This window comes from Phalacrocorax aristotelis, chromosome 1 (genome assembly GCF_949628215.1).
Source record: "Phalacrocorax aristotelis chromosome 1, bGulAri2.1, whole genome shotgun sequence".
Taxonomy (NCBI): Eukaryota; Metazoa; Chordata; class Aves; order Suliformes; family Phalacrocoracidae; genus Phalacrocorax; species Phalacrocorax aristotelis.
Window position 1 is genome coordinate 209,609,013 of NC_134276.1, and position 26,695 is coordinate 209,635,707.

A 26,695-nucleotide genomic window follows, 5' to 3' on the forward strand; every position below is an offset into this window, starting at 1 on the left:
GTTTGCTTTAGAGGTTGTGCAGCTGCATTTCCATAATCCAGTTTTTAAGGCTCTATCTTGACACTGCAATTTCTTTTTCATTTTCCCTGAGGCTCAGTAAAATTCAGTCACACCTCTTTATATATAAGCATAACTTACATATTTTTGCTTCATCTGCAAATCATGATTTCCCCCCTCAAAAAACCCACCAATTATATTGTTGAAACACACCCATGAGGGACAAAAATATACAAAACTTCCTGTACTCATGCCTGTACTCTTGCCAATGAGAAAAGTTGGACCAAAAGACCTGACAAAGCCTGATGTTATATCTCTTAATTCATCACAGTTAGAAGCCGATACTATGTGGAAGTGGCCTGTCTCCAACACATCAGCCCTTACAATGAAATCATCTTGATGAGCATCTGCTTTTCTACATAATTTGAAAACTTTCAAATGCCACATAATATTAAAATATCAAATTTGGAAGTCCAAGAGCCTGCTGCTGCAAAGATGCTTAATGGGCAAAAAAGGGCCAAAGTTTTTCTAGGGATGACATCTTCGAAGTGGTTTTAATCATTACCATGGAGAAATAAAAAGAAAAAAGAAAAAACCCAGACAAAAACAAACAAACAAACCCATTACCCATGGTTAGCATTGTGGCTAGGCAATATTATGGTGACAAAGAAAGTATGTAAGCATGTAATATGCAGTAAGTTAAAACTCGCCTGGAATGAGCTGCCTCCAGAATTGGAAGCAGAATAGCTGCACGAGCATGGCTCTGAGCCCAGACTAATTAGCCCTGCTGAGAACATGTTAACATGGCTATTTTGCTTCCGGGACCCAAGCTAATACGGCTGAACGGTAAAGCATTATGCTATGTGGACAACTCAAATGGTTTTGGAGATAGATCAATTATCTACACAGTGATGCATTACACAATATAGAAATACAAAGAATGCCAATGACCCAGTTATCCCTAGTCACAGTAAAGGCATGGCTAGACTATTTTGAGGACAAGAAAAACACCTCCTAACTTTCACACACAAGCAGCCCCATGGCAGAGCCCACCAGAGACTCTGGACTCGGAGTTGTGGAGGAATAGCTCCCTCCTGCCATTCCGGGAATACAAATTGCCTTAAAGCACCAGACAGGAGGCAAAGGTCGTAGCCTTGAACTCTGCTCATGTTCATGGCTTTAGAAATAAATCACATTACCCAAAGGTGGAATGCAGGGTGTGTCCTGGGCTCTCAACTCAGGAGCTCTTAAAATGATTACATTCCAGTGTGTTTAGAAAGTACAGTTTAACCAAGAGGGCTGTGCCTAATTGCTACATTCTCGTCCCCAGGTACAGCATGGTATAGATGAGGGTGGAAAGGCATACCAAAAAAAAAAAGACAGACAAAGAGCTCACTTGTTCCCACCAGAACAAAGGCTGTTTCTGGATACTGAACAAAATGGGAAATATGGGAAAACATCAGGGGCTGAAGTCTGATTTTTTGGCGGCTGAGGCCTCGGAAGTCAGTCTCTAAGACTTCATGCCGTAACTTTTGCAATGCATCACCAAAACCATTAAAGAGAAGCTTGTAACACAGCAAATGCAAACTACTGTAATAATAAAGAGGATTTTCATACTGAAGCAGAAATACTACTGCTTTTGGCTAATTTCCACTCCATTCCAACAGAATGAGGTTGCAATTATGAAAAAAAAATGTGTTCCTGTATAGAAAACAAACAAAGACCCCAACAACCTTCCTCTCTCTCCAAAACCTTTCTGTGGACTCCTGTAAGCTAGGATTTTCGTTTCTCATTTTATCTGAGTGGGGAAAACAGAAGGGAAGCCTAGGTCTTTTCTAGGGCTATATTTGTGCTTATGTGAGGATGTCCTTAAATAGAATTACAATTCTGTCATCATTTTGTGGTAGATTTGTGTACAAAAATGTAGCTGACTTGTTACTTGACTGCTGAGGGCACAGTGCATGGATGTTGCAATTTAAAAAAAAAATCTGGCTCAGTGTGTAATGACTGTGTATTGTCATTAGCTGATGTAAACTGGTTCAGCAGTGTGGGCTTGAAGACAATGTAAAAAGTTTATGTATGTTTATAGAAATAGAAATATATGGGTCCATGCTTTTAAGAAATTAAGGTTTGTATGATCATGTAATGTATGTTAGTGTATCCGTATGTATTAAAAAAAAATACCAAAAGCAAATTAAAAAATTGGTGGCTAATTTTTAACAGTATTTGCTCTTTTTACTCATGACCTTACTTGAAAAGAAAGCAGATTACCCAACAGATTACACTTTGTGTAAGTAGGAACATGCCATAAGTAGTATCAGGTACTACAGATAGGCCAATGATACTTTTTCTGCCTCCCTCAAACCAAAAATAGGAAATGCCACTTGCCATGATAAATTACACAACTGGTTCTGAAAGTGACTGTTGAAAGCACTTCCTCCCAACTCATACTGATATGCCCTAGTGATATACAGAATGCAGATGACGTAAATCTAAATTAGCGCTATTTAGTGCTACAGTGGCTGCGTTATTACAACGCATGCTTCGAGACGGTAAGTATGGCCTTATGAACAGGACAAGCGACAGCTGTTTGACTCTGGGCGAAGAGCTGCCAGCACGAGATTGTAACCTTCTGGGTCCGAAAGTAGCTGGGAAAAGGGAATGCTTTCCAGAGAAGATTTTCCCTAAGGGTGAGGATCAGTGAGAGACCATATTGTTGAGCTATTGAAAATTAGCCAAAGAATAGGCTGCATTGACTAACCTCCTTATTCAAAACAAAGCCTATTCTAATTTCAGCATGAGTCTCTGGCATTAATGTACAGGAGCCCTAAGGCACAGTGAGGTAGAGAGCAATTGAGTCCTAGCAGAAAAAAGCTGGGTTTACACCAAACGAATTATTTCAAAAGTTGCTGGGCTCCTCCCATCCACTGTTATTCTTTGCTTGCTAGGGAAATAAGGCAAAGGCTTAACGTTATGCAGTACAGGTCATATTAATGAGACAGTGCAGTAGAAATTGTTATGGTATCAGCTGTTGCAACCAAAGACATTGATCCCATATCAGAGAGAATTAAGCATAGCAGATGTTCCATATCTGAGCACAGATCCAGAGGATCTTAGTCCATAGTGGAGTCTACCTGCATGCTTTAATTTCTATTAAATACCCGTATTAATTCTATTTTCATTATAATTTTCATTATATTTTTTTTTTATTTGCAGGTAATCAGTAAAAATGTACAAAAAACCAGGAGTCTGAACTTTCGAAAGAATTCTGCATCCGTCAGGAAGTGCTCAGGAAATAAAGACAGTGCAAAACCAGCATTAATAGTAATCACCTCACTTATTGTTTTGCTTTGACTATTAAAAACAGAATTCAAGACACTTTTCTCGTTACCGTGATTACTGTATAAATTCAGTCTCGTTTGAGGTGCAATTACACATGGTCATTAGGCTTTCTTTACAATACATTTGCTTTTATTATGATATCTTATCTCCTTTTTTCTCTAGGTAAAGGATGCTGGAGATCTCTAGCTAATATATCTTAGTTTACTATAATCTCTCATGTGCCTTGACGTGAAAATGTTGTCTACCAATTTCCCCTAATGCATTAAGTGCTTTCTCATAATCAGCAAACGCCATGTCTAGCAGCAAATCATATATGTTTGCATTTCCGTTCTGCCATTAATCACACTGCTGTGAAATACCCAACTAAAGATTATCCATTCCTTCGTCTGGCTAGAAACCTATAGAGAACTGATTTGTTAAAGGGTTTTTTGTTTTCATAACATTTCAGGTTAAGAACAGAAGTGTGAAATGGCTGTGGTCACTGAAATCTTGACTGGAGTTAGGAGTTTGCTGGACTGCAAAGCAATTGTAGATTTACACATTCGTACATGTGTCCACTCTTTGTTTTTCAGTGTAAACACTAATGTGTCCATTAGCTGAATGTGTGCTCTTCTCTTAGACGCATTTTATTGCAAATCACAAACTCTTTTGTTTGTTTACTAATTGTCAAGCTTCTTAAGATAATTTTTGCTGCCAGCAGCCACGTTGCTCAGAAAATGCAAGTAAATGAAAGCTTCTGAACAAAATATCACAGAAATGTACCTACTTGTGTGATTGCTGTGATGATATTGCTGATATCTAGCTCACCGCATGAGGTAAACCTTTGCTCAAAGCTTATATTTACTAATATGAAGACAACTTTAAAGTTCCATTTCCCTGAATTTTACCAGTGATTCCTGGGTACCTGGATTCACTGAAGACCTAAGGACAGTTTGGGAGCACTCATACTAACTGCATCTATTCCTACAGAATTAGGGGACAAAGGAGTGGATGGAGAGTACGGCTGAGACAGAAGTCAAAAGACCCTTCTGCTGTAGTGGGAAGAAGACCTTAGCAAAACCAGCAGGTTGTTAAACAGAAAACTACACTGACTGCTGTCTTCATATGCAGGAATTGATTTATTTTCTTATTACCGCTTGAGGAGGCTTCTGCCCTTGACAGAGATGCTTCCTCAAAGAATGCAGCTCATGAGACTCTGAGTCTGCATTATGAGTACCATATGGGCAGAAATCTTTCATAAGGGACAAAATCAAGCATAATGAAAGAGAAAGTGAACAAAGTAATCACTTAAAGGCACCAACCAAATGAAACGTTTTCTACTGCAGCAGACCCGGGGCCTGGCTCCTCCTGGTCAACAGGTCAAGGACTGCACTTCTTCCCAGGGGAGGAAACCTCCTGGCAGATGTGGGCGTAGCTCAGAAACTATATACTTTTTTAGCCTCCCCTCACTCCAGCTGATTATCAGGAATGTGCAGAAACAAATGACTGACCCCAGCTTTCAGTAATGCCCAGGAGTGAGGTGCTGAGATGGGCTGAAGGGGTGGGTTTGTCTATCCCTCCGTTAGTGGGCACTTTCCACAAAAACCCAAATACCTTGCCATTGTGTACACTTTGGCAAGTCAATCCTCACTGAAAGCTTATGAAATAAAGCAGGTCACTGTGGCATATCTGAAGGTCAATACATTATCATTTAGACACAGGATTATAATTTATATCATAATAGCTTTTTAAAAAGAGGTAAACAGTCAATATCAAGTCTATTTTTCAGATGAGTAAATTTCAGACAGCATTAGTAAAATCTGTTCAGAAAAATTACTACAATGGCTCACTGGGCAACAACACTTTTTCCTTCTGGTCTGAAGGGGAAAACAGACTTCTCACAGAAACAAACAAAATTTTTTTTTTTCTTTAAATAAAATTTAAAAATAAAGTCCTTACCTTACAAACCCTCCCAACACGGGAGAGGATTGTCTTGTCAGATGTGCCACTATCTTGTGATATTTCTCGGAAAAAGAAGTAGATTTTGTCATCATCTGGGTTGTAGGTGTCCGGGATGGGAAAAGTTCCAATGAATTTTGCTCCTACAAGTTCACAAAAAAAAGGTTTTAAAAGTCAAAGAAAAGTCTTAAGACTTGCCACTAAATTTCTGCTTCAATATCTATGTTTATGTTGCATCTACCAGTGTAATAAAAATGTCTCTATATAGATATGCAGTGGCAAGTTCCTTACTAACTCTGAGCAAAAACCACCACAGATTCTGAAGTATTTAATCTTAGTGTGATGTTTTTATATCTATATATCTTACTACTGCTTGCGTCTATATGTGGCACTGGCTACCATTCTGTTTGGAAATGTGATAACTCTCAGTACAGAATGCTGCCTGCAAAAGTCTGCCTTACTGCACTTGCCACCAACACCAAGCTAAGTAAATTTTCTGAAATCACATGGTAGATTTTAAATTAATTTAATTACACATTTCAGCAGTTATAAGTACAGAAATACACTACTGTTTACTAGAGATAGCTTGCAAAGGAATGAAAGAATCTTTACTGATCCATAGGATTAAAACTTCAACATACATGATAGCTTTCCCAAGTGACGTTTCCTACGTATCTGTGCTATACGAATGTTACCGACAGCATCTGCCAAATCCGCCACAACACCATGCTGGGAGTCCCAGGTTAGCACGCTGAACTCCACAACGGACCTGTCAGTCTTAAGGATGTAGTTCCTTGTTGTGCATGAAAACAGATTAGCTATATCAATGTAATGGTTTGTTTGAGGTTATTTAAATCTGCTTTTTTACAAGAAATGTTACAGCATGCCTTGCCTTGACATGTTGAGCTGTTATATTACTTTTGGTCTCTTCCAAAGCAAGTTTGGGTTTCTCTGCCTGCATTTTATAGGCATGCTTATTGGGCCAAGAACTTCATACATGTCCTTCACTGTCTTCAGCTCACTCGTCCATGATCTCTAGGCCTGCTCTATCTGCTCACCAGCTGTGGGTTTTGGAGTTTTTTTGGGGGGTTGGTGTTTTTTTCTTTAAATTTTGCACTAAAATCAAATTTAAGCTAGTTTCAGGTGTCCCTGAATGCAGCAAAGCAGGCAACAACACTGTCTTACTGTCTTACCAGGCAACAACACTGTGAACCAGATACCTGGGGAAGTGATTTTTAAGACATTCCCCAATGTGCTACAATAAATGAGCTCTTCTGAGGGCACTTGGATCAATAATGTTTTTCTTTAAACAGAAGAGGCTATACAAATACAGTGCAAAGAGACCCTTGACTCTAAAATACATTCTTTCGGCAATAAAATACACAGTCTTTGTCCCCCAGAAGCAGGCAGGCTGCAGTAGAAAGCAGTAAGGAGGATGATGTAAGACGGAAGAGCAAACAGAGCATGCTAGCGATATGTGGGGAATACTGTTAGCTCAGCTTTTAATGTATCTTCATGCCTTTGTCCTTTTTATAGTGATTGTTACTTTCTATTAGCCTTGAGGAATTTTCACCACGAACTCTACAGTACACACAGGCCTCAAAGAGGGTCCCTGATTCAAAAGTTCACAGACAAAGGCTTGAAACAAAATGGGGTGTGTTTAAATGCTGAATGTGCACCTTCATGATGGAAGGTTAAATTTATGGGTCAAAATAGCCACAGTGCTGCTTCCATTTTAAACCTTTCTGATACTAGAGAGTGGCGTCAGCAGAAAAATGAAATGATGCAGGCATCAAGCTCTATAAATTTAAGTTAGGATTTTAAAATGAGCCTAAAGAAAATATTCAATTACCCCTCAGAGCCTTTAAGGATGCTTTGAAGATTAGATCTCTAAGCGTGAATAAATACATAAATAAGCTTCCAGTGTGGTTTCTTAAATATGCGGTTAGCTAAATAGCCATTTAATAGGAAAACCTGTGAAATACTTCTGTAGCATGCTTTTGAATTTCACATAGGGGTTTTTTTTTAATCCACATTCACAGGACAAAACTCTGAATATATGGGGTTTTTAAATTAAATTCCATTGCTTTACTTGGCAAGCCAAATGCAAAAACAAATGTCTCAATACCAATTCCTGGAACAGATATAGAAGAATCTCTAACAAATTAAAGGAACACAAATATTTAACGATTTTAAATCACAATGGAAAACACTGAAGTTGAAAGTTAAATCCAAACAAAAATACTCTGTAAAAGATATGAAGACAAAGTGACTGAAAACAATTTAATGAAAGAGATCATGATCTGAAAAGCACATTATGTTCTGCAAGTGAGATCTTTGTCTCATCTTTTGTAATCCATCCATACAACATAGAAAAGTGTGTTTAAACAAACTGTGAATTAGGTTTTTGGATTCTTTGCATGGGAAACAAATTATATGATGATGATTTTAAACCACTGTTTGTTTTCCCATACACACAGTTGTCCCCCAGTTCCTTCAATAGAAGGTTTTCCCACATATTATTTTCATGGCTATATTGTATGTAACCAAACAGGGGATTAAAGGCATCACAAGCTCTGACAATAGATTGTACAATAAATTCAGGTGTTGCTTGTAATTTTTTAAACATGCTCTTGTGGCCTAGTGGGAAGAGCTGTCCTTCACTGCTGGGTTCGCTGTTGGTTACCTGCCTGCTATCACACCCTCCCAATGCCACCATTAGGCGTAGACAGAGAAACCATGCATGTAAGACCTACAGAGAAGTAAGATTCATTAGGCTCAGAAAAAGAGGATGACAAATGAGTAGCAAATCCCAGAACATGAAGAAATGAAAAAGCAGCCCAAAACAGTGGGAGGCAGCAGCTCTTTGTGGCTGGGCTGCCAGAAATATGTGGCATGATAAAATGCAAAGCATAGTGTTCACCTCATTTATCTTTAACTGTCTAGAAGTCGAGCTCCTAACCTACACTGATGCAGGTCCTCTCTCAGGGAGGGACACAAGGAAGAAAGTGACAATGAATAATCCTATTTTAAGACAGATTCCTACAATAGGTGGGGTGAGTCACCCTCTGGAAGTGTCACCTCTCTCCGTAAATTACAGACAGAGACAACTGAAATGACTGAGCTCAGACAGGGTGCCTTTTAGAGCTAAGTGAGCTGAATCCCATCCAAAGTTTGCAGTATATAAAGAAGCCACTGCCTGTAAGTCTTTGCCCTGGCAAAGATGACTAAATTGCCATAAAAAAAAAAAATTTAAAAATTTAAAAAAAATAAAAAGATGAAAGCAGTTCAGGGAAGCACTCATTCCAACTGTGGTTTTAGCTTCGTATAAAGGAGGGAGGTATGTGCAGCTGTTTAGTGCATGCCTGTGTAGGGCTCTGGTATCCCACCATGGCACGCCCGCCCTGCCTGCTGGGCTGGAGCAGGGCAGACTCGGCTCCAGTGGGTGGCTTTGCCCTGGCCAGGGTTGAGGCAGCTCCAGTCAGCGGCTGTGGGAGCTCCTCAGAAGGGCGGAAGGCTGAGCAGAGGCAGCATCCCCTCTGTCTTCAGTGCCACCGAGTGCAGGAGTACGAGCCTGTGAGAGTGTGAGTCATGGGAAAGATTAGCTGCCTTCCTCCCTTTCTCCATTGTGGAGCAGCTATTCAGTCACTGAGATTAAGATATGTCTTAATTAGTCAAGATAGAGATGCCCTGCAAGAAACTGGAAAGTATCCTACACATTTTTCCCGTATACTTTGTCTTTCCCTCCCTTCCCTCAGGAAAGGATAATCCCGTTTCCAGAAACAGAATAAGTCTAAACTTCAAAAATATTAAGGTGCATTATAGCAAACCATCCTCAGCCCTCTGGGAAAAAAACAAGTTGTACATTTAATGCTTATCCTAAGTAAAACATGAGTCACTCCTGGAAATAATTTATTTTTAATTGTACAATTACTCAAGTATGTACAACTTTTCCTGGAGGTCCAACATATGCTTGGTAGATGGGTGGTAGATTTAGGGAAGAGGGGATTTAGATGGGAGTTTTAAACCTGAAATCATATAAATATTTTCTTTGTACCAATATCGGCTGAAAGCACAAATATGTGTAATTGGTAATGTTATACAATAAACTAGAAATATATTGGCTACCCTATGGTTTATTGCAGAAATGATCCCATCATTTAGAGTTGCACTCAAAACTTTATCCAACCTTAAAAGGACCATTTCAAAATATTAAAAGCACCTAGTTTATATCTATGCGTCTTAGTATAACACTGCATGGATTGTGTTTATGAAGTCTTAGACAGAGCGTGGTTGTAGTTTTTTATATGGCTGGAAACAAGGTAAACCTGAAGAATACCATGTGGGGTAATTTTCACGCTGCAGTCTAACACACTAAAGCTGTTTGTCAAACCCAGACATATTAATATATTATTCCTCTTAGAAAACTTTCACAAATACAGATGCTTTAAGTGAAAACAGAATAAAAAATAATCAAATCTAAAAGCAAGAAGAAAGGCAGACACCCCCCACCCAGCCTCCAAACTGAAACACTTAAACAGTTCTTAAACCTTTAGTTTATCCTGTGTTCTTGTACTTTTCCCTTGCCTCAAACTGCTCATGAAGAAATGTTAATAGCATAAAGAAATGCTTGGAACTGGATATTTAAGCTATAAGTTCTTTTGGGCTGGGAACTGAACCCTGTAATGCTCATCAAGGTGGATCTATAGTAATGGTAACACCAGATGCTCCTCAGGACCAAAGTGCAGTAAATCTTTCTTTTTAGGATATTATAGCATCCCTTAGGAAAGCGGCTACCCCAACCACATTTCCATGCTGAGCATCAGCAGGCCACCGGCGATAAGACTAGATATTCAGTTGCACGGTTAGTTACAGTTAGAGAACTGCGACCTGGAGGGACCCATCCTGGCCCATATTGCTTACAGTCCATTTCTAGTCTACATTGCACAAGGGATGTGTAGAAAGCAGAGACAGGAGATAGAAAAGGTGGGTCTAGAAAGGTTTTGAGCACAGGAGAAGAAAGTGGGAGAGGCCAGCAGAGTCAGATGTGAGATTTTTCTATCTGTCCAAAGGACTGCTCTTATTCGGAAAGGTAAAATGACTTTAAGTGACTACTCCTTTCCTCCTCGGCTCCCAGCAGAAATCCTGAGGTTATGGAGTTACAACTATACAGAAACATAATGCAACAGCTTAGAAGGAGGGAGAGAAGGAGTACAGAAAAAAATTAATAGAAAAAAGAATACTGCCTCTTGTTGAGGTCTCAAAGAGTTAAGAGGCAAAATTCTCTCTTTCAGAAGTTGTTTGCTGGGAAGACGACTTAGCCCTGTGGTCAGCAGGCCCTGGCTTTACAATACACCCATAATAGTTACACAGGCATCCTGAATCAGGGCCAGTGTTGCCACATCTTTAAAGACAGTTGACGGCTAAAAGGGGGATGCTTTAACTGAGCAGGGTTAGCTTGTGAGCGAAGTTTTCCGTGTTACTCTGTGTGTGGTTTGAGACTGGCTGGGTGTAAATGCTGCAGTTTTCTGGAGGGTTTACTAGCTCAGAATGTTTTTTAACGGGCAAGAAAAAGCAATGTTTTGCTTGGGAAGCTATTTTAGGGTGTCCTTCGTGGTTTTAAAATGATCCTCAGAGCTACAAAGGATATTTTTCCCTCTCAAAAAAGAAAGGAAAAAAAAAGAAAAAAAGACCTCCTACCTAAAAACATGGAATTTCCAGTCTGTCATTTCAATATGTTGTAGGGAACAGCTTTTAACAAGTGATCAGGAAAAAAGGTTTAGAAGAAGTTATTCCAACAAGGCTGGAAATAGAAGCATTTAAGTCATGATATTATTCCAATGACAGGACTATATACAGATGTACAGATCAAAGATGGAAAGAATGATTAGGTCTTACACCCCTACTCTTTCCTTAATTAGCATTTTCACCTCTATGACTTTTCTCAAGGGCATTTTTGTTCCACCCGTCCTAAAAAAAAGCCTACGTAATCCAACGATACCATCATACAATATCTATATTTATAGTTACTGGACATATATTTATATAAGAAAAGGGCTATTAACTTCTGAGAGGCAGGGACAATGCAGATGACAACAGCATATGTTTGGGATCTTACCAGTAAGCCAGTAATGTTCAGAAATGTCAGTTCTGATGTAATGGTGGTCGTGAGAAGGGCCCAGAGAACGTGTCAGAGCAGTGTCTTTGCCAAGGAAATCAGAAGCTGTTCCAGCATAAAGATACTCATCTGCAAATGAAAAATAAATAGGGTTTCTACAGCTGTGAGATAAACAAAATTAAAATTATTTGTGTTTTGTTGGGTGAACCACACCTGTGTTTAATTGGCCTAACTGGTTTTAAAATATTATTGGTTTATAATTTAATGGGATTTTGGGTTGTGTGAAGTTACTTACATTTAAATGAGGGTAATATTTATGATTGTATGCCTGAGAAGTAAAGGATTCTAGGTCTAATCTTCAGATCTTTTGGGCGCTCAGAAAGTAAATCTCCCAGGCTTCAATGGGTGCTGGGCTCTTAAGTGTATAAAGGCGCCTTTGATCTGAGCACCCTTCCCTGTGAGCGCTGACCGTGGACACAGATATTTATCGATTCAAGCTAGCTCTTCTGTCCCAGACTTGCCACAGCTCTGATGTCTCTGCTGCTCCTGGGCTTGAGCTAGTAAACATGATGGATGCTTCACTGCAGGAGCTTCACAGCTTGGCCCTTCCCTGGTGTAGGGATCTCTGGCCAACACTTCATTCATGAAGAGGAATTTAGGCGGTATGGGAATTCTTCTCAATTACGTAAGATATTAATGGTAAGAATGTGGCTACAGACCGAAATCTTGATCATTTTACCATAACAAGTGGTCCCTCTAAAATAGATATCTTGCTTGAATAAGGCAGCCAGCATTTGTCTCACAGGAGACTATATCTGCAACAGAGTACAGTGTGCTTGCTGCAACTGCAGTTACGACTTAGTCTTCTGCCAGCTTTGTGGGTAATGCAAAACTTCACAACCTTAAGAATTGTACAATATTTTCTGTTTTCCTTCAGATCTTGGCACTTTTCTACAAGGAAGCAAAGAAACAGTATCACTGTGATTTTTTTTTACTATATTGTGTATTTTACAATTCTCTTTTTTTCTGCAGAATAACAAGATAGCTTTATTGGTTAAAGAAGTTTGTTTTTTGTTTAATGACTTGCAACAGTAAATCCCTGGAGTTTGTAAAAAGGAAAAATGTTCATGTTCATAAATGAGAATCATATAAAGAGCTATATGACACATAAAAATCCCCTTCCAGGAGTTTCTTCTCCATGTTTTCTGGTATTCTGGGTGGAAAATTTCACAAGACCTTTTAGAGAGAAGTCCTTTGTTGACAGTGAATGCAGAATAAATACCATTCAACATAGTTGTTTTGTGTTTGCATTTGTAAAAGATGTAAATGCACTTAAAAAAATAAGATCAAGGGAAAACCAAAAAACCCTAAAACCGCAACCCACGATCCACAAGCACTTTATTTGGCCAAAAAAGATCTATCAGCCTCCTTTTTTCCTCATGATTATTGTTAGTTATGCATTATTTCCCTGACAGTACTGGAAAGCACATCTTTCAGACAGCATGTCGCCTTTGTAAAGAAACAATAGCACATTCTGAAAGGTATTTGTCATAATGAGGAATGGGCAGGGTAATTGGTATTTGCTAACTGACAAGCACTCAGTGATCAATAAATCTGAGGGGCTAAGAGAAATTCTCCATCCTTGCTTAGACTCTGCTGACAAGGCATTTTCAGCATTTCTCTTGGTTTTTGGGATCTCTCATTCCAAGTTCCAGTTACTTCCAGAATAGTTTTGGTGAGCAGCAATTTGTAAAAGAAGGTGGATGATAAGCAGGTGATTCTTCAGTCAAAAAACCTAACTCTTCCAGTTCATCTGTGGAATCTACTTAGGTCGAAATATCGTGTAGAATTCAAAGTGAGATTACACATTTTTACAAAGAGTGAAAGTTAGTTGTATTAACCTACATATGTGAGTGAAAATTTAATGATATATTATTTAGCTCGTATATGTGTAACTGATTACAAAGTGCTCTCTGAATGGCAAAAGTAATCTTTATCACTATTTAGCAGATAAATAAAACTAGGCAGTGAGAAGTGACATGCCAAAGGTTACTCCTCTTGTCAGTAGCAGAGATGGAAACTGAGCTCCCCCGCATCCCAGTGCAATATCTTATCCATGAGCTATATTGCTCTCCTAGTACTTTTGGGAATAATCATCAAAAGACAGGCCAAGAACACATTCACTGGTCAGGCCTGTAACTCTTTACAGTGCTCCTTGTACATTATTGTGAAGCACTTGACAACAGGCACAGTCAGAAAAGGGATACTAGAATACCCTGACCATTAATTTTATCTAGCCTGAAAACACTTACATAACGAAGTTAATGTTTTAGTTAGCTAAAAGACGGCAGCTTCTTCATTTCACAAGGTTTAATGGAGCAGTCAAAGAACTAGAGTGCTACTGTAATTAGCCAATGCAATAATAAATCATAGAGTTCTAATGCATTATTAAAAAAAAAAAAAGGGAAAAAAGAAGTTACAGTTTCCAGAATCCCATTTTAAAAATAGACTTCATGGTCATTAAACAGTACTAGGGGTCCCTGAGAAGAATAAGCACTGGCTTTAATCTATTGTTTCTAATAAAGGAAGTCCTGCCCCATCTGTTGGGTCAGAATCACAAATCATCTATCTTATTATCTGAGAATAAAGACTGAACATTAGTCATATTCTTTTTATAACACAGAGTGACCGATACTTCAAAGCATTGTCACCACTGCTCTTTGGCTGTAAATGAAAATGTCATGGTGCTTCACTCTTATCTTGTATTCATATGCTTGACAGACAAGTTAAATGAAAATTGTCCAAAGCTATGAACCAAACCATGACAAAAGTAGCTCTTATAGTGATTTGAAATCCAGAGGTCAAGCTGACATTCCTCGGCACCAAATGTCAGACCACACAGTGCTGCGATGCACACAGCAGGCAGATTGCACTATCTTGTTCCTAGGCTTCCAGCTTCAGAAGTGGCTACTCGAGTAAATAGAAACCTCAAAAATGTATTTATGGAAATAGTGGATGTCAGCAGACTTCAAAGGGCAGAACATATTGATAATTGCAGAAAGAGGCCCAGAAGCACTTGAAACATTGTCCATCCGTGTGGTTTTTTTGTCTCCTCCTTAAAGAAGAAATGACTGTGTGAGGATGAAACCGCCTTCCTGCTCAGCCGGCAGAGGCTTCGCAGCCGCTCAGATGTCTCTGTTTGTGTTGCTGCACCTCCAGCTCTTTGGTGTCTGCAGACCGAAGGCTGCCTCAGCTCCAAGAGCACAAAGCAGCATCAGAAACATGGCTGATACCAGAGGAGCTCCAGCATTGGCATCTGCTGGGCCTCTGACCCCAGGCTCGTGTACGAAGCCATTGCACATCTGAGAAGAGCACCTGGCTCTGGCGGTTTCTTACCAGCCATCACTGAAGCAAACGGCTGCTGAGGATCAAAAGGGCATTTCAACCTGCCAGACTCCAAGTTCTGAGTATCCAGCCGGAATACGGTTTCCTGAAAATAAAGACATATTCATTATCCTGGTGTGACTGCAGAGAAAACTCAGACAAACTTTCTGCTAACATATGAAGTGAAGGTGTACTAGGTCACGCAGCTGTCACCTCCACGTTGATGATGACTCTGTTTTATATTTGGATTTTTTTCACTCATTGTTTTAACATATACTGTTCACTCTGTAGTGAAACACAAATCTTAAAAAAAAAATACAATTATTTTCAGAAAAAAAAAAGTATTGTTTACTTCTACTCAAATTAAAATCTGGATTGTACTTAAAAGACACTGCCTTCTATTTGGGAAAGTGCTGATAGAGTGTGTTGCAACAGGAGACCCAGAAGGGATTCTGGCTGACTCCTAAATTTCTCCAGGGACTGCTGAATAATGTTCATGGCAGACATAGATCAGCCCCTTTTAAATGAAAGCAGCATATGCTCTCTCTTGTTATTTTTAACAAGGCTAATGATACAAGAGATATCAGAATAGATCCTTCCTTGCAGTTACAAAATACATTGTGATTAATGCCTCGGTCACAGAACATGGGTACAGAGGAAAGTAAAGACATTTATTTAACAACTATTTCTGATGTTGTCAATGGGCAATCAACAACTCAGTTGTTGTAAGCAGTAGCCTGAAGTTTTACTATAGTTTTGAATTGCCAAAATGGATGCTTTTACTTTCATTAGTTTTCTAAAAGCACTCTTAACCTGAAATCCTCAGTGAATCCTTCTGAAGGCAAACTGGTTGTCAGAGGAGCAAAACTTTGCAGGTCTTTACAAATATAGAGATTTGATTTTCAGAATTCTACTGCTGTTAGAGAAGGGAGGTTGCCTACAGAAGTACTTGTTACCATTCTCTCCTTCCTACAGTGATATTTAAAATCCCACTAGTGTTCAGGAATTAAATAATTGTGGGTTAATGTCTACTGTAGAGACATAACTTATGAAGTTAGTTTAAATAGCACCAAAACACCTCTATGATTTAAAGAATTACTTTAAAAAGGTTGAAGAAACATTAATTATTCTTTTCTATACCTCTGCCTTGAAGGAGGACTGAAGACTACAAATGACAGTTAAGTATGCCCAATGATGGCTGCATAGGATTGGACTTCACAACACATTAATTAATTTCATCCTTAATGTACATCAAACTATAAATTACCAAACCTTTCCCTTTCATTGAGATATTTCCTAAACTCTCTAAGGGTCAGAAGACAAAAGCCCAGGATATTGAATAATTAAGGTCCTTCAGAGAAAAGAAAAATCAATTCCAATCTATGAACATAAATTCCATTTCCTCCAGCCACCCTGGCAGATACAAAACAGAATTTAATCATCAAACGACAATCCTTGTTATCTTCCCAAACTTGTCGGATATCAGGCAAACCAAATTCTCAGGCTGAAGTGGATCAGAGCACACCAAGGGCAAAGCTAAATTAAAAATTAAGCATTAATTTTTTTGCTGACAAAGCTATGTTAGTGTCCCATTCTTCTTTATTCTAAGCTGTGCAATCCTGAGCTGCTCGGAGGACCCTTGCCGTACCACATGCAAAGGGGCCGCCTCCAAGTCCAGCAGTACTCAGGGGACTGAGGGCTTTATAGATCAACATCAAATATTTCAGACTTCACCCAGACAAGCTAATGGACACTACCAGGCATTCACACAGAATTGACCTCCTGCTTTCACTTCAGACAAAGCTTTCAAAGAAAAGAGCATCCCTTGGAGAGCTGTGGCTAACAGCACCAACTGGGCCAAGCCTCTTCTTCACCAGCCAAGAGAAGTTTTGGCAGTGACTTCAGCAATAGCAAGACTGGAACTTTAATCCCCTTTAATTGTGTGATCCCGTAGGGGATTTATACTGCTTCAAAAGCAATGTGTGCTGTGGTTTTGAGTCACCTGATCCACAGTGTTTTCCTCTCTGCTTTCACAGCGCTGTCACTGGCCAGCAAACCACTGGGCAGATCCACCAACAGCTTTCAAAGGTCAGCAGGGCACTGCCTGGTTTCACAGCCTCTGTGAGGCTATCTCAGGCCCTGGCTCTCCCAAGCATCCCACAGCTTCCTGTAGAGGTTGCTAATTACCAAACATCCATTATCTATTCTTATAACCCAGAGATTAAAAAAAAAAAAAGGGGGGGGGGGGGGGGCGAAAAAGAAAAAAAATCTAAAAGAACAGATGTGCAATAAAAGTGCTTTGAGTTACCACGTAGGACTCCTGGCTTCAATTCTTACAACCAGGAGACATTTTCCACTGTCTGTCAGATTCATGTCAATGAGTCTGTCGGCGGCACCATCCTGCCTTGTCACATTTAACTGGAGAGGCAGTGCCAGGACAGTGGCTGTAAGGTGTTTGGGGTCCAAGAAGGACAGGGAAAGTAGCGTGATGCCATTCAAAGCTATTAATTCAGTAAGAGGTTGTAGAAGAGAAGCACCGTCAGAAGAGCCATGAGTAGTAACACTGTCCAATCTACCACCGCAGCTGAGCAACCAGGAGGAATGCAGGAAAGGCAGGACTGGGAGACAGTGAGGGGATTAGGAAATACAATACCAGGATTCTTCTTCCATTTCCTCTCATAAGGTAATTGGTCACATCTAACTGAGACAGGCCCCTTGTCTAGACTCACTGCCAGACTGATCAGACCAAATCCATAATTTCATAATGTCTGATGAAAACAACCTTCACAAATGAAGCAGTTAAAGGCGCAATGGTAGAGTGAATAAGGCATCTTGGTAATGACCAAGAGATAAACCAGAGCCTTACTTATACTCTTGCTAAGAACTGTTCCGTTCAATTCAGCTGTGTATTTGATCATTCAGGCTAAGAAATCAGCATGATACAAGGGATCTAAAATGTCAGTTGTTTCAACTGGAAAATTTAAAGCACTGAAGCAAAGAAGTCTACAGAATTATTTCTTTGCTAGGCTGATTATATAGCATAAACCAAACAATACCAGCAGCAATAATGGCTTATTGGGGAAAGAGCATCAACATACGGATTTCAGGCAGCTTCAGTTTCCTGTAACACAGGCAGCCCCTCAGGGCTGGTCAACCAACCCACAGATTGGATGGAATATAATGATGGGTCTCAGCCTGGGCAAGCATTAATAGCTTTTCCCTTTTTTTCTTTTATATTTTTTTTTCTGTGAGCATTGCCCTTGATTCGGTATGTCAGAATAACTCCAATGTGTACATATTTCAGGTTATCGCATTTAATAGCATATCATTAGACCTCATTTCTTATATTCTAGAATTTCACTGACACCCAAAGCAAAGAGAAAGCTATTTCTATAGCAGCATAGGAAGGCTGCACCACAGGCAAGCTGCCAGACAGGTCACGTCTCAACACCGTCTGAGAATAAAGTCAGTGTTATAAATATATCCAAGGTGTTATACATATAGGAGTTAAAAAGAGACTTGTGGACTAAGTGGCTGCTTGACACAACACCAAAATGCTTCTGTTGTGGGGGTTAGATCTCAAACATTTGCCACTTAGGATAGAGATTTCTTTGTCACCAGCAAATGAAGACCAATCAGCTGCTAACTTCAGTTCAGGGATACCCAACATCTACTTAGTGACAGGGCTGCAAACTGTCTGCAAAGCCCAGAGATGCTGTCCTTGGTCTCGTGCTCAGAGACCATTTACAGTCTTTGTTTTACTGTCAGGCACAAGGAATAGGAAACCATCTCTGTGGATGAAGGGTATATACACATTAAAAAATAGAAGCACGAGTGCCATCTTGAACCCTGCATGTGTGTGTGTGTACGTAAGCAGAAAATATGTGCGGAAATGACTTACTAGAAAGACAGACATCTGGGTTAAGTGTTCCCTTCACTTAGTTAATCATATGAAAGTGTCATTCTGAAGAACTTTGTGTATTAAGCCTTACCGAGGAAAGTGCTTTGTTCAAAAGCGATACGCACGTATCAAATGTGAGAACACAAGTTCCCATCTGACCTGCAAAATCCACCCTGTTATTTATGCAAGCTGCCGTCAGTTCATTTTTTACACACTCTCATAGTATTCTCCAATCTATGATGAATGCTAAAAAAGATGAGGGTTATTCCTTGACATGCCAGAGTAGTGATGAAATTAAATTACCTCTTTGTGAGTTCCAAGTTCAATGTATCCACAGAGAGGGTGAAACGCTCCTGTGCCACAGACATAAACATGGGTTCGGTTGTAGGGCTGAAGAACCCTGATAAAATTGGCACATTCTGTCTATTGGGAAAAGAAAGAGAAAGGTTAATTTTCGTGTTTATTCTTCTTTTCTGCATTACACATTGTACTAGGTTATAGCCATATTCCTGGTGTATTTAAACTCAAAACTACCGTAGCAGAGACTGTTTATTAAACAGTTCAAAGCTGTGAGGGCTACAGTTTCGCAGTGGCTATCTACTAGGCAGTTCATCAATCAGATTTGCAAGCCTGCTATAGTGCTTACAGCCATGAGAAGCTATGTAGTTACAGCAGAGTTTAGAGGAGATCTGCTCAGCCTGTGTTGTAGCAAACAACTATGTGTTGTAGTTGACAACTGGGCAGAGGTCAGAGAGCCACCGGGTTAGTCTGGCTACCAATCCTCCTGCCTTTGCTCCCAGTTCAGGGTTCTGTGCAAGCTTTAACACCAAAGATTACATGATAGAAAACATTGTGGCGAACTGAAGGGCTTCAACATACTTCCAAGGGTATGCTTTGGGTACAAGTGAATTCTCTGCACCAACCACATCCTACTGGTCACTTTTGTTTGGTCATTTCTGAGTCCTGTGGAAGCTTGGGTCAGTTCTGTCTCTAGCTGGGCTTGGTCCTTGCTGGTAAGTAACACAGGCAGCTGCTGCTGCTGCATGCTGCAAGGATGCTACATGGGGTGGTAGGGAAGGCTTGCTGCAGCCTTCCCCAAAATTAAATAAGTACATACGTATATAACAAGGAACGTAGGAGGGAATACACAGGAGCTATTCATATGTTCAAGCTATTAGCCTACACCTAAGTGAGAGGCAAGTTGCAGAGACAATGTAGGAAGCAAAAAGGAGACATTTATGATCTATGTCCAAAATAAATATTCCCCGCTCTGGTCCCTTTCCTTTTGTCTTAGCGTGGAACTAGATCAGCACAAATCTTCCATATAGACCAGTATCAGAATTTTCCCAGTGTTCAGCAGAGGTGTTGTTTAGTTTTTGTCTGCTCTAAAGATAAGGGTAGCAAGAAGTTAGGATAAAAAGTTGAAATTCCTCAGACAGAGAGTTGAGAGAATGTTTTGAGCTGGAGTCCACCTTGGTAGCAGACAAGCTGGATAGAAACCACAAGATTTGTGGAGAGAAAAGGAATAGATTTTATTATACAGATGGGAAATGTTCACATTTACAGTGGGCTCTAGACACATGATGTAATCTATGCTATGCTAAAGAGATATGAAAGTTTTGTTGTATATATGAATGCACCTTAAATACACTTCCTAAAGAAACTTCCTAAAGAAGATTTGTGGTTCCAGGGAAAAGCTAATGAGTCTGAGATTTTGTTTTAACCTTAACTGCAGCTGTCTGCAAATTAAGTTAATTTGTACTCTGCTCTGCTACTCTGTTCTGTTAATGAATTATAATGAAGTTATCTTCAGGATATTCCCAAGAAAAAAGAAGCAGTTTGATGGGAAAGAAAGGATTTCATGAGAGTATTGCCTGGGATATATTTCCAGAGGAAAGTCCATTAATCTCTCAACAGCATTTATTACACACAAGGATGGCTTAGCATGATTGCTGCTTGCAATATTGGATATTTTCTCTTGAAGCATTGACATTTAAAGGAAAAAATGTGTAACATTTTTTAAAATGAAGAAAAACCAGTTCATTAGTTCTGGAAAAAAGTGTAATAACAACTTACCCATTCTGTGCATTTAGAAACAAATACACAGATACACAATATTCTCAGCAATAATAAAAAAATATATACATACTTACATGGGCATCTTTCCCAGCTAATTTGCATAATTCTACCTTTTCTTTTGCTGCAGGCCAGTAAATCTGTAACATAGTTAAAATAAGACAAGGATTGTTAATAATATAAATTGTCCTATGACTGTAGTTTAACTATTTCTTTGAATGAACAGTTAAAACAGATTTATGCATGTTGAAGGAATTTCCATGTAAATCGAAATGAACAGGACTTCTTACACAATGTTCCATTACCAAAAGTGAAGAGGCTTTAAATCAAGACATCTGTTCTTTGTTCATTTTTTCATTGGCCGTATGTACTTTCAAAAAGTCCTTAGTTGATCTGGCTAGTACACCTTGTCACCGTTATGGATTGTGTGTTTTTGTCAAAGATATGATGAGTCAAATCATTTTGAAATTAAACTGACTGCAAAACAAGTTAAATTACGTTTGTGACGAATTTGGTCCAGTGAACTTGGCCAAGTCTTTATAAAAAATACTTAGCTGTTACTGCCAATTTTCAAATGAAAAGAAGTTTTGTTCAAAAAACTAAAGGTGGCTTAAGGGAAATATGTAGAACAAAAAGTACATTCGTTCTTTTTGTCTGACACAAAAATCAATAGCACACAGTTTAAAAATGCCACCCATCAACCATAACTGAATTTACTGAGAAAATGACATAGAAATTTAGAGGGGAATCATGTACCTTAGATAATTGGTAGGATATATTACTGTTTTTCTTCTTTCATCTGTGCTGCACAATTCTATAAACTAGGTTTTGGTGTAGGTGGAGCCAGATGACAAATTACTACTGGTTACTGTAACCCCATTTATGTTAGTGAAGAAATCTCAATGAACAACAGCTCAGATTCTGGCTCATTGATTACAGTTGAACAGCCAAAACTGGATACTATTGAGTATACTTTTGATTCTATTAAAATCAAAATAGCAAATAAATATAAAATCTTCCAGAATCACCATGCTAAGCATAGATCTTTTTTCCTTCTTATTTTGCAGAACAAAGCTATAGCCATTTCTCATGACTAATAATAACAACAACAACAAATCACACTAATGTTTAAGCAAATATTGGTTAGGAAATTGCCTCGAGTCCCAGGATTGCAGATTACAAGTAGTCACGGGTGCTCAGAGTAATGTTGAGTCTCAAATCACACTTTATAAAATCTTTAATAGTGAAATATATAGAAATAAAGAATTATTATAACAAAAAAAAAGCATCATCAAGAAAGGAAGCAGATCTCAAACACTTGCAAGAAGAGTTAACTGCTGTAATATTCCCTTTCTCTCACCCAGCTGTTGGCACCTTGTAGGAAGTGGCTTGCCACGTACACAGCCTCAGTCCCACACTGGTAAGGAAAGTGAAGGGGTGCCCTGTGTAGCTTTATCACTGTCCAAAATCTACAGTGTTCCTCTCTGAAAACAGTCTTTCTATTTTACTTCTTCATTTTCTCTTCCCAGTGAAAATGGATGTATTGCCTTTCCACAAGGAAATTAATTTCCCCTCAAGTGAATTTACAGTTACCCTTCTGATTAGGAGCTCTTAGTAAAGATAATGTAGTTTGAGTTACTTAAACCTTAACCCTTTCTGGCAATATTTACTTAAAGTCAGAGATAAAGCAGTATAATAACATCTCAGCATGGGAGCAAAAATCTACTTTCCCAGAGCATTTTCTCAGAACGATGTCGTGGTAGCATCCAGGTACGAAAACGTAATCTGAAATCGGTCGTGCCAGTGTGTCTGGATTACACCGCACACAAAGCCAGAAAGCACAGAGGAGAGTACTGGGAACATTGCAGGGCCATCGGGAAGAGCTGAGGGTAGCACCAGTGAACTCATCTGGTCTCTGCCTGGGCAGAGTGGGATGGGTCTCGCTTGTAGCCTTCCCTCTGGCCCCAGTGCTGCTGGTTAAGGAGAAAAGCCTGAGGCTTAAGAGGTGCTGGTGAAGAAAAGCTGATGAAAAGGAAGAGCTGGAGGAATATAAGATCATGGATCTCCAAATACATTTGGCTAAGGACACTTAAGCTGATGAAAAAGAAGAGCTGGAGGAATATAAGATCATGGATCTCCAAATACATTTGGCTAAGGACACTTAAGCTGAGATCTGGTCTTCAGATGTTTTGTACAGAAACTTTATGCCCTATTGTGCCCAAGATCCCTATATTAGTAACAGAGAAGGCTATCGGTCTTTGAGGGTTTTGGGAGATTTTTGGTCAAAGTGTAGGCATCCAGTTAGGTAGACAAGATGTGCCTCTGTAGTCTTTTGAAAATGCCCAGCTCTCCCTGCCAACTACACAGAAGAACCGGACCCCTGCTTTGGGAGATCCAGTTACATTTGAAGACACGTGCCTGAAGGCATCACACGTATTAATGGACTCAGTTCTACTCTCAATTCTTCTACAGATTCTTTCATGGGAAATAGTGTTTGTCGTACTAGACTGAGAGAGACGCACACCCCCTTTTCTATGGTAATTGACCACAGTCAATTATCATTTAAAAAAATCAATTGTTTTACTTTCTGGCTACTCAACAGCCTCGGTATTTGCATTATACAAGGCCACATTAGACAATGAAAAGCGAAGCTAAGTGATCCAACTTTAAAATCAATTTGCAATTATATATGGGGGAGTTAAAGTGATATTTATTTGCTTTTCATATGAGAAATGAGAGGTTCCCAGAAACTGTCAGTTCTAAATTGCAATAGGTCAGAAAAACTGCATAATAAATGATGAGCCAATGTGCTGAACAAGAAAGCATAAACTTAATTTTTTATTAGATCACATGCTCCCATGCCGTATAACAGTACCACAGGCCTGGTTCCCTCAAACACTGACACATAAGTAACTTAGCATATGTAAAATAGTCTCACTGAATTTTCACATGAATAAGCTTATTTACATGCATCTGTGTTGACTTTTCCATAGGGGATGAAACTAAGTCTTACTATTTTATTTTATTAAGACAAGTTACTTAGTTTCACAATATACACAAAGTAAGACTAGATGCTCCAGTAGTTTCTTTTATATTTAAAATCTTTGAGCTTATAGATGGTTTGATGCTTTCAAATCAGTCATTTTGTTTCATAATTTTTTTCAGTCCACATGCTGAATTCACAATGGTAACATTTTATTTAACAAAGTCTTTTTCCTAAATTCCTCTAAAAGTAAAACCTCAAAGAAAGAAAGAAAAAAACCAAACAACCAGACAATATATAATAATGGTGACAACACTGACATGTAAAATTTCATGTTATAAACAGCATAAATTATATATGTAATAGATTTCACAGTTATATCTGTATCTGAAATACTGGAGAAATCTTAGAATAGCTAGGTGGGGTTACTGCATTTAAGGGAAGAATGTAACTAGTTGAAATATATGAACCATATACTTAAACAGGATTATTTTCTTCTCTTAATCTTCAGTTTATTTTCCTTGCAAAAAATCTGTATCAAAATTCAAAAGGTCAGCTACTGCCATGATATCCTGATTATTTTCTCCCCAAAAAAATCCTTACCTTTACTTTTAAATCATTCTATAAATATTTTTTTAAAATTTAGCAACAGGAAAGAAATTAAAATCTCCTAATATATGTAAGTTAATATGTTCTCTGCTAGCAGAGTGAAAGAAAACCTCCCAGGAGTACAAAATTAAGTAGTACGTAAGTGTAGGACAGATAAGGTATCAGTTTAAAGGGTAGCTGAAAATTGATTTCTGATTAAAACAAAACATTAAAAACCACAAAGGTCCTTTTCAGATCAGGATCAGAGTAATTTCTAAAGGTAACATTTTTCCTTCCTCCAAACACATAATTTTACTGTAAGAAAGGAATGAAAAGGGAAAAGTGAACTAAAAAAAAAATCATTATATGTATATATAAATAATAGCTGGACTCACTTCTAAGAGTTTCATTTCAATTGCCATCTGTCATGAATTAGCAACACTGTTCCGAGCGAGTACTTTCCTCATCTTTCTGTATCTGTCTTTATCCAATTTTGTTCCTAGGCTACCACTTAGACTACAAATCCTTAGAGGAAGCGATGCCTCAGAAATAAAACAGCGAACACTGACTCCAAAGAAACTATTGTATGAAATTACAGCTTTTCCAAGAATCATTTCTAATGAAGTTACTAAATCTGGGATGAAGCAGGTCTTTACCAAAACAGTGGAAAACACTATATACTGTCACAATACAAAAGAGGAGGAACACAAGATGTCTAAGCAAATTATGGGCATACTGGTCTTATTTCATCTGTTTGTAAGGCTTCAAAACAGAATTTTAGTTAGGGAAGGAATAACTGAAGTTTCCAGTGAAAATGGAGTATGGTACAAAAGACAATATAACTTGGTAAAGAGCCGTTATTCCACCCTCATATTGTACTTTTCTTTAATAACATAGCTGAATTGCATGCTACATCAATGTGGTAGAGCCCCTCTTTGTCAGGGCTCCAATTAAGGATTTCATAAGCTGCCACATGGAAGCTGATCAGCTTAGCTGGCAAAAATAGGCATTATTAAAAGAAAAAATGGTGTGATAAGTAAAGAGCTTGTGGTAGAAAGTCACTCACAGAGTTCCCCAAGAAATAGTGTCAGAGCTTATCCTATCTTGTATACCGTTCAGTAGCCTTGGCAAAACCCCAGCACTCTGCAACATGTGCAGAGAATACAAAGTTCGGAAGCATCACTAGTACAAGTGAAGACTGGTGATGCTATGCAGGATGAATCAAAGGGCTACGAAGACCTGAATTATAAAGTCAGAGGAAATGGGAATAAACTGATCATAAATAAATATAGGTTGTAGATTAAAAATAAATAAATCTGAAACATCAGACTAAGGAGGTTCTGGTCTGTAGCAATGACCTTGCTAAAGAAGATGCATGAAGTATTGCACAGCAGATTTGGACCAGGTTATGAAACGAATAACTGCTACGTGAAGTAGTTGCTGGTGATAGCAGGGAGTGAGACCGATTGACCAGTGTGACTCCTTCCAGCTTCACAGTCCCCAGGATAGTCACGCTCATGCCAGCAGCAAGCACTTGAGAGTCCCATCGAGGCCGACGGCTTTCAGCAGCCCTGGGGGTTTCACTGGAGCCTCTCACGTGCTTGACGCTGCACACGTGCTTCAGCACTTCTCTATCAGTACAGTCTCTGGTACGAGAAACCCCAAAGTGTTTTATTAGTGGTACACGTAGCACCAGCAGGATGTGTCCGTGTCTGGAGTGAAGGACGTCGGCTGATCAGCATGTCTCATAACACCCACTCACTGAATTTGAGACCTGTGAAGAAAAGCATTGCTTTCTTCCTGTTTTGAAGGAATAAGAGGTGGCAGAATCACTTAGAGGAAAATACATTTATTTTAAACACCTACATTATGCAGCAAGAGAAAGTCAGTTTTCTTCCCTTGTCTTATTCTATGTACTAGATGTTAATCATATTGATGCTTGAGAGAAGGCATACAATAAAATTACAGCCTCCTGGGTATCAAAATGTCTCATAAGGCTTTGTGAATCATGTAGATCATAACTCAGAACCTTAAGCTCATCGATATGACTGAATTCCCCATATGACAGTCCCAACTGCAGCTTCCAAAGAACAAAGCCAGATTGAACTATAAACCTATTGTCACGCTGGCATATGCAATATACTCCCCCTGAGAAACTCTCCTACATGAGAAAGCACTCTTCTGAGTGAAGAAAAAAGAAAAAGGATTCATGACTCAGCCGACTTAACGCAATGTGACCACAAAGCGGGTAAAGATGGCAACATGAACCAAAAACACCAAAGTAAACCAGGAGACAGTCTGACCCCAGGTTTGCTATTGCCCTACTATATTCACAGCCAGGTCTCGATATTTCCACCAGTAAAACTAC

The 26,695-nt window shown here is 39.0% G+C and overlaps 1 protein-coding gene across 2 annotated transcripts in view; it reads right to left on the reverse strand.

Annotated features, from left to right (window-relative positions):
* The window catches only part of SEMA3D (semaphorin 3D), a 143,758-nt gene that overhangs the window by 45,319 nt on the left and 71,744 nt on the right, over positions 1–26,695 (reverse strand). For both annotated transcript variants that reach the window (XM_075081520.1, XM_075081521.1), the window contains 5 exons: positions 20,834–20,896; positions 18,984–19,103; positions 14,792–14,885; positions 11,396–11,524; positions 5,278–5,420 (listed from right to left, as the gene is read on the reverse strand). In XM_075081520.1, the coding sequence (XP_074937621.1) occupies positions 5,278–5,420; positions 11,396–11,524; positions 14,792–14,885; positions 18,984–19,103; positions 20,834–20,896 (549 nt within the window). The remainder of the gene's footprint in view (positions 1–5,277; positions 5,421–11,395; positions 11,525–14,791; positions 14,886–18,983; positions 19,104–20,833; positions 20,897–26,695) is intronic.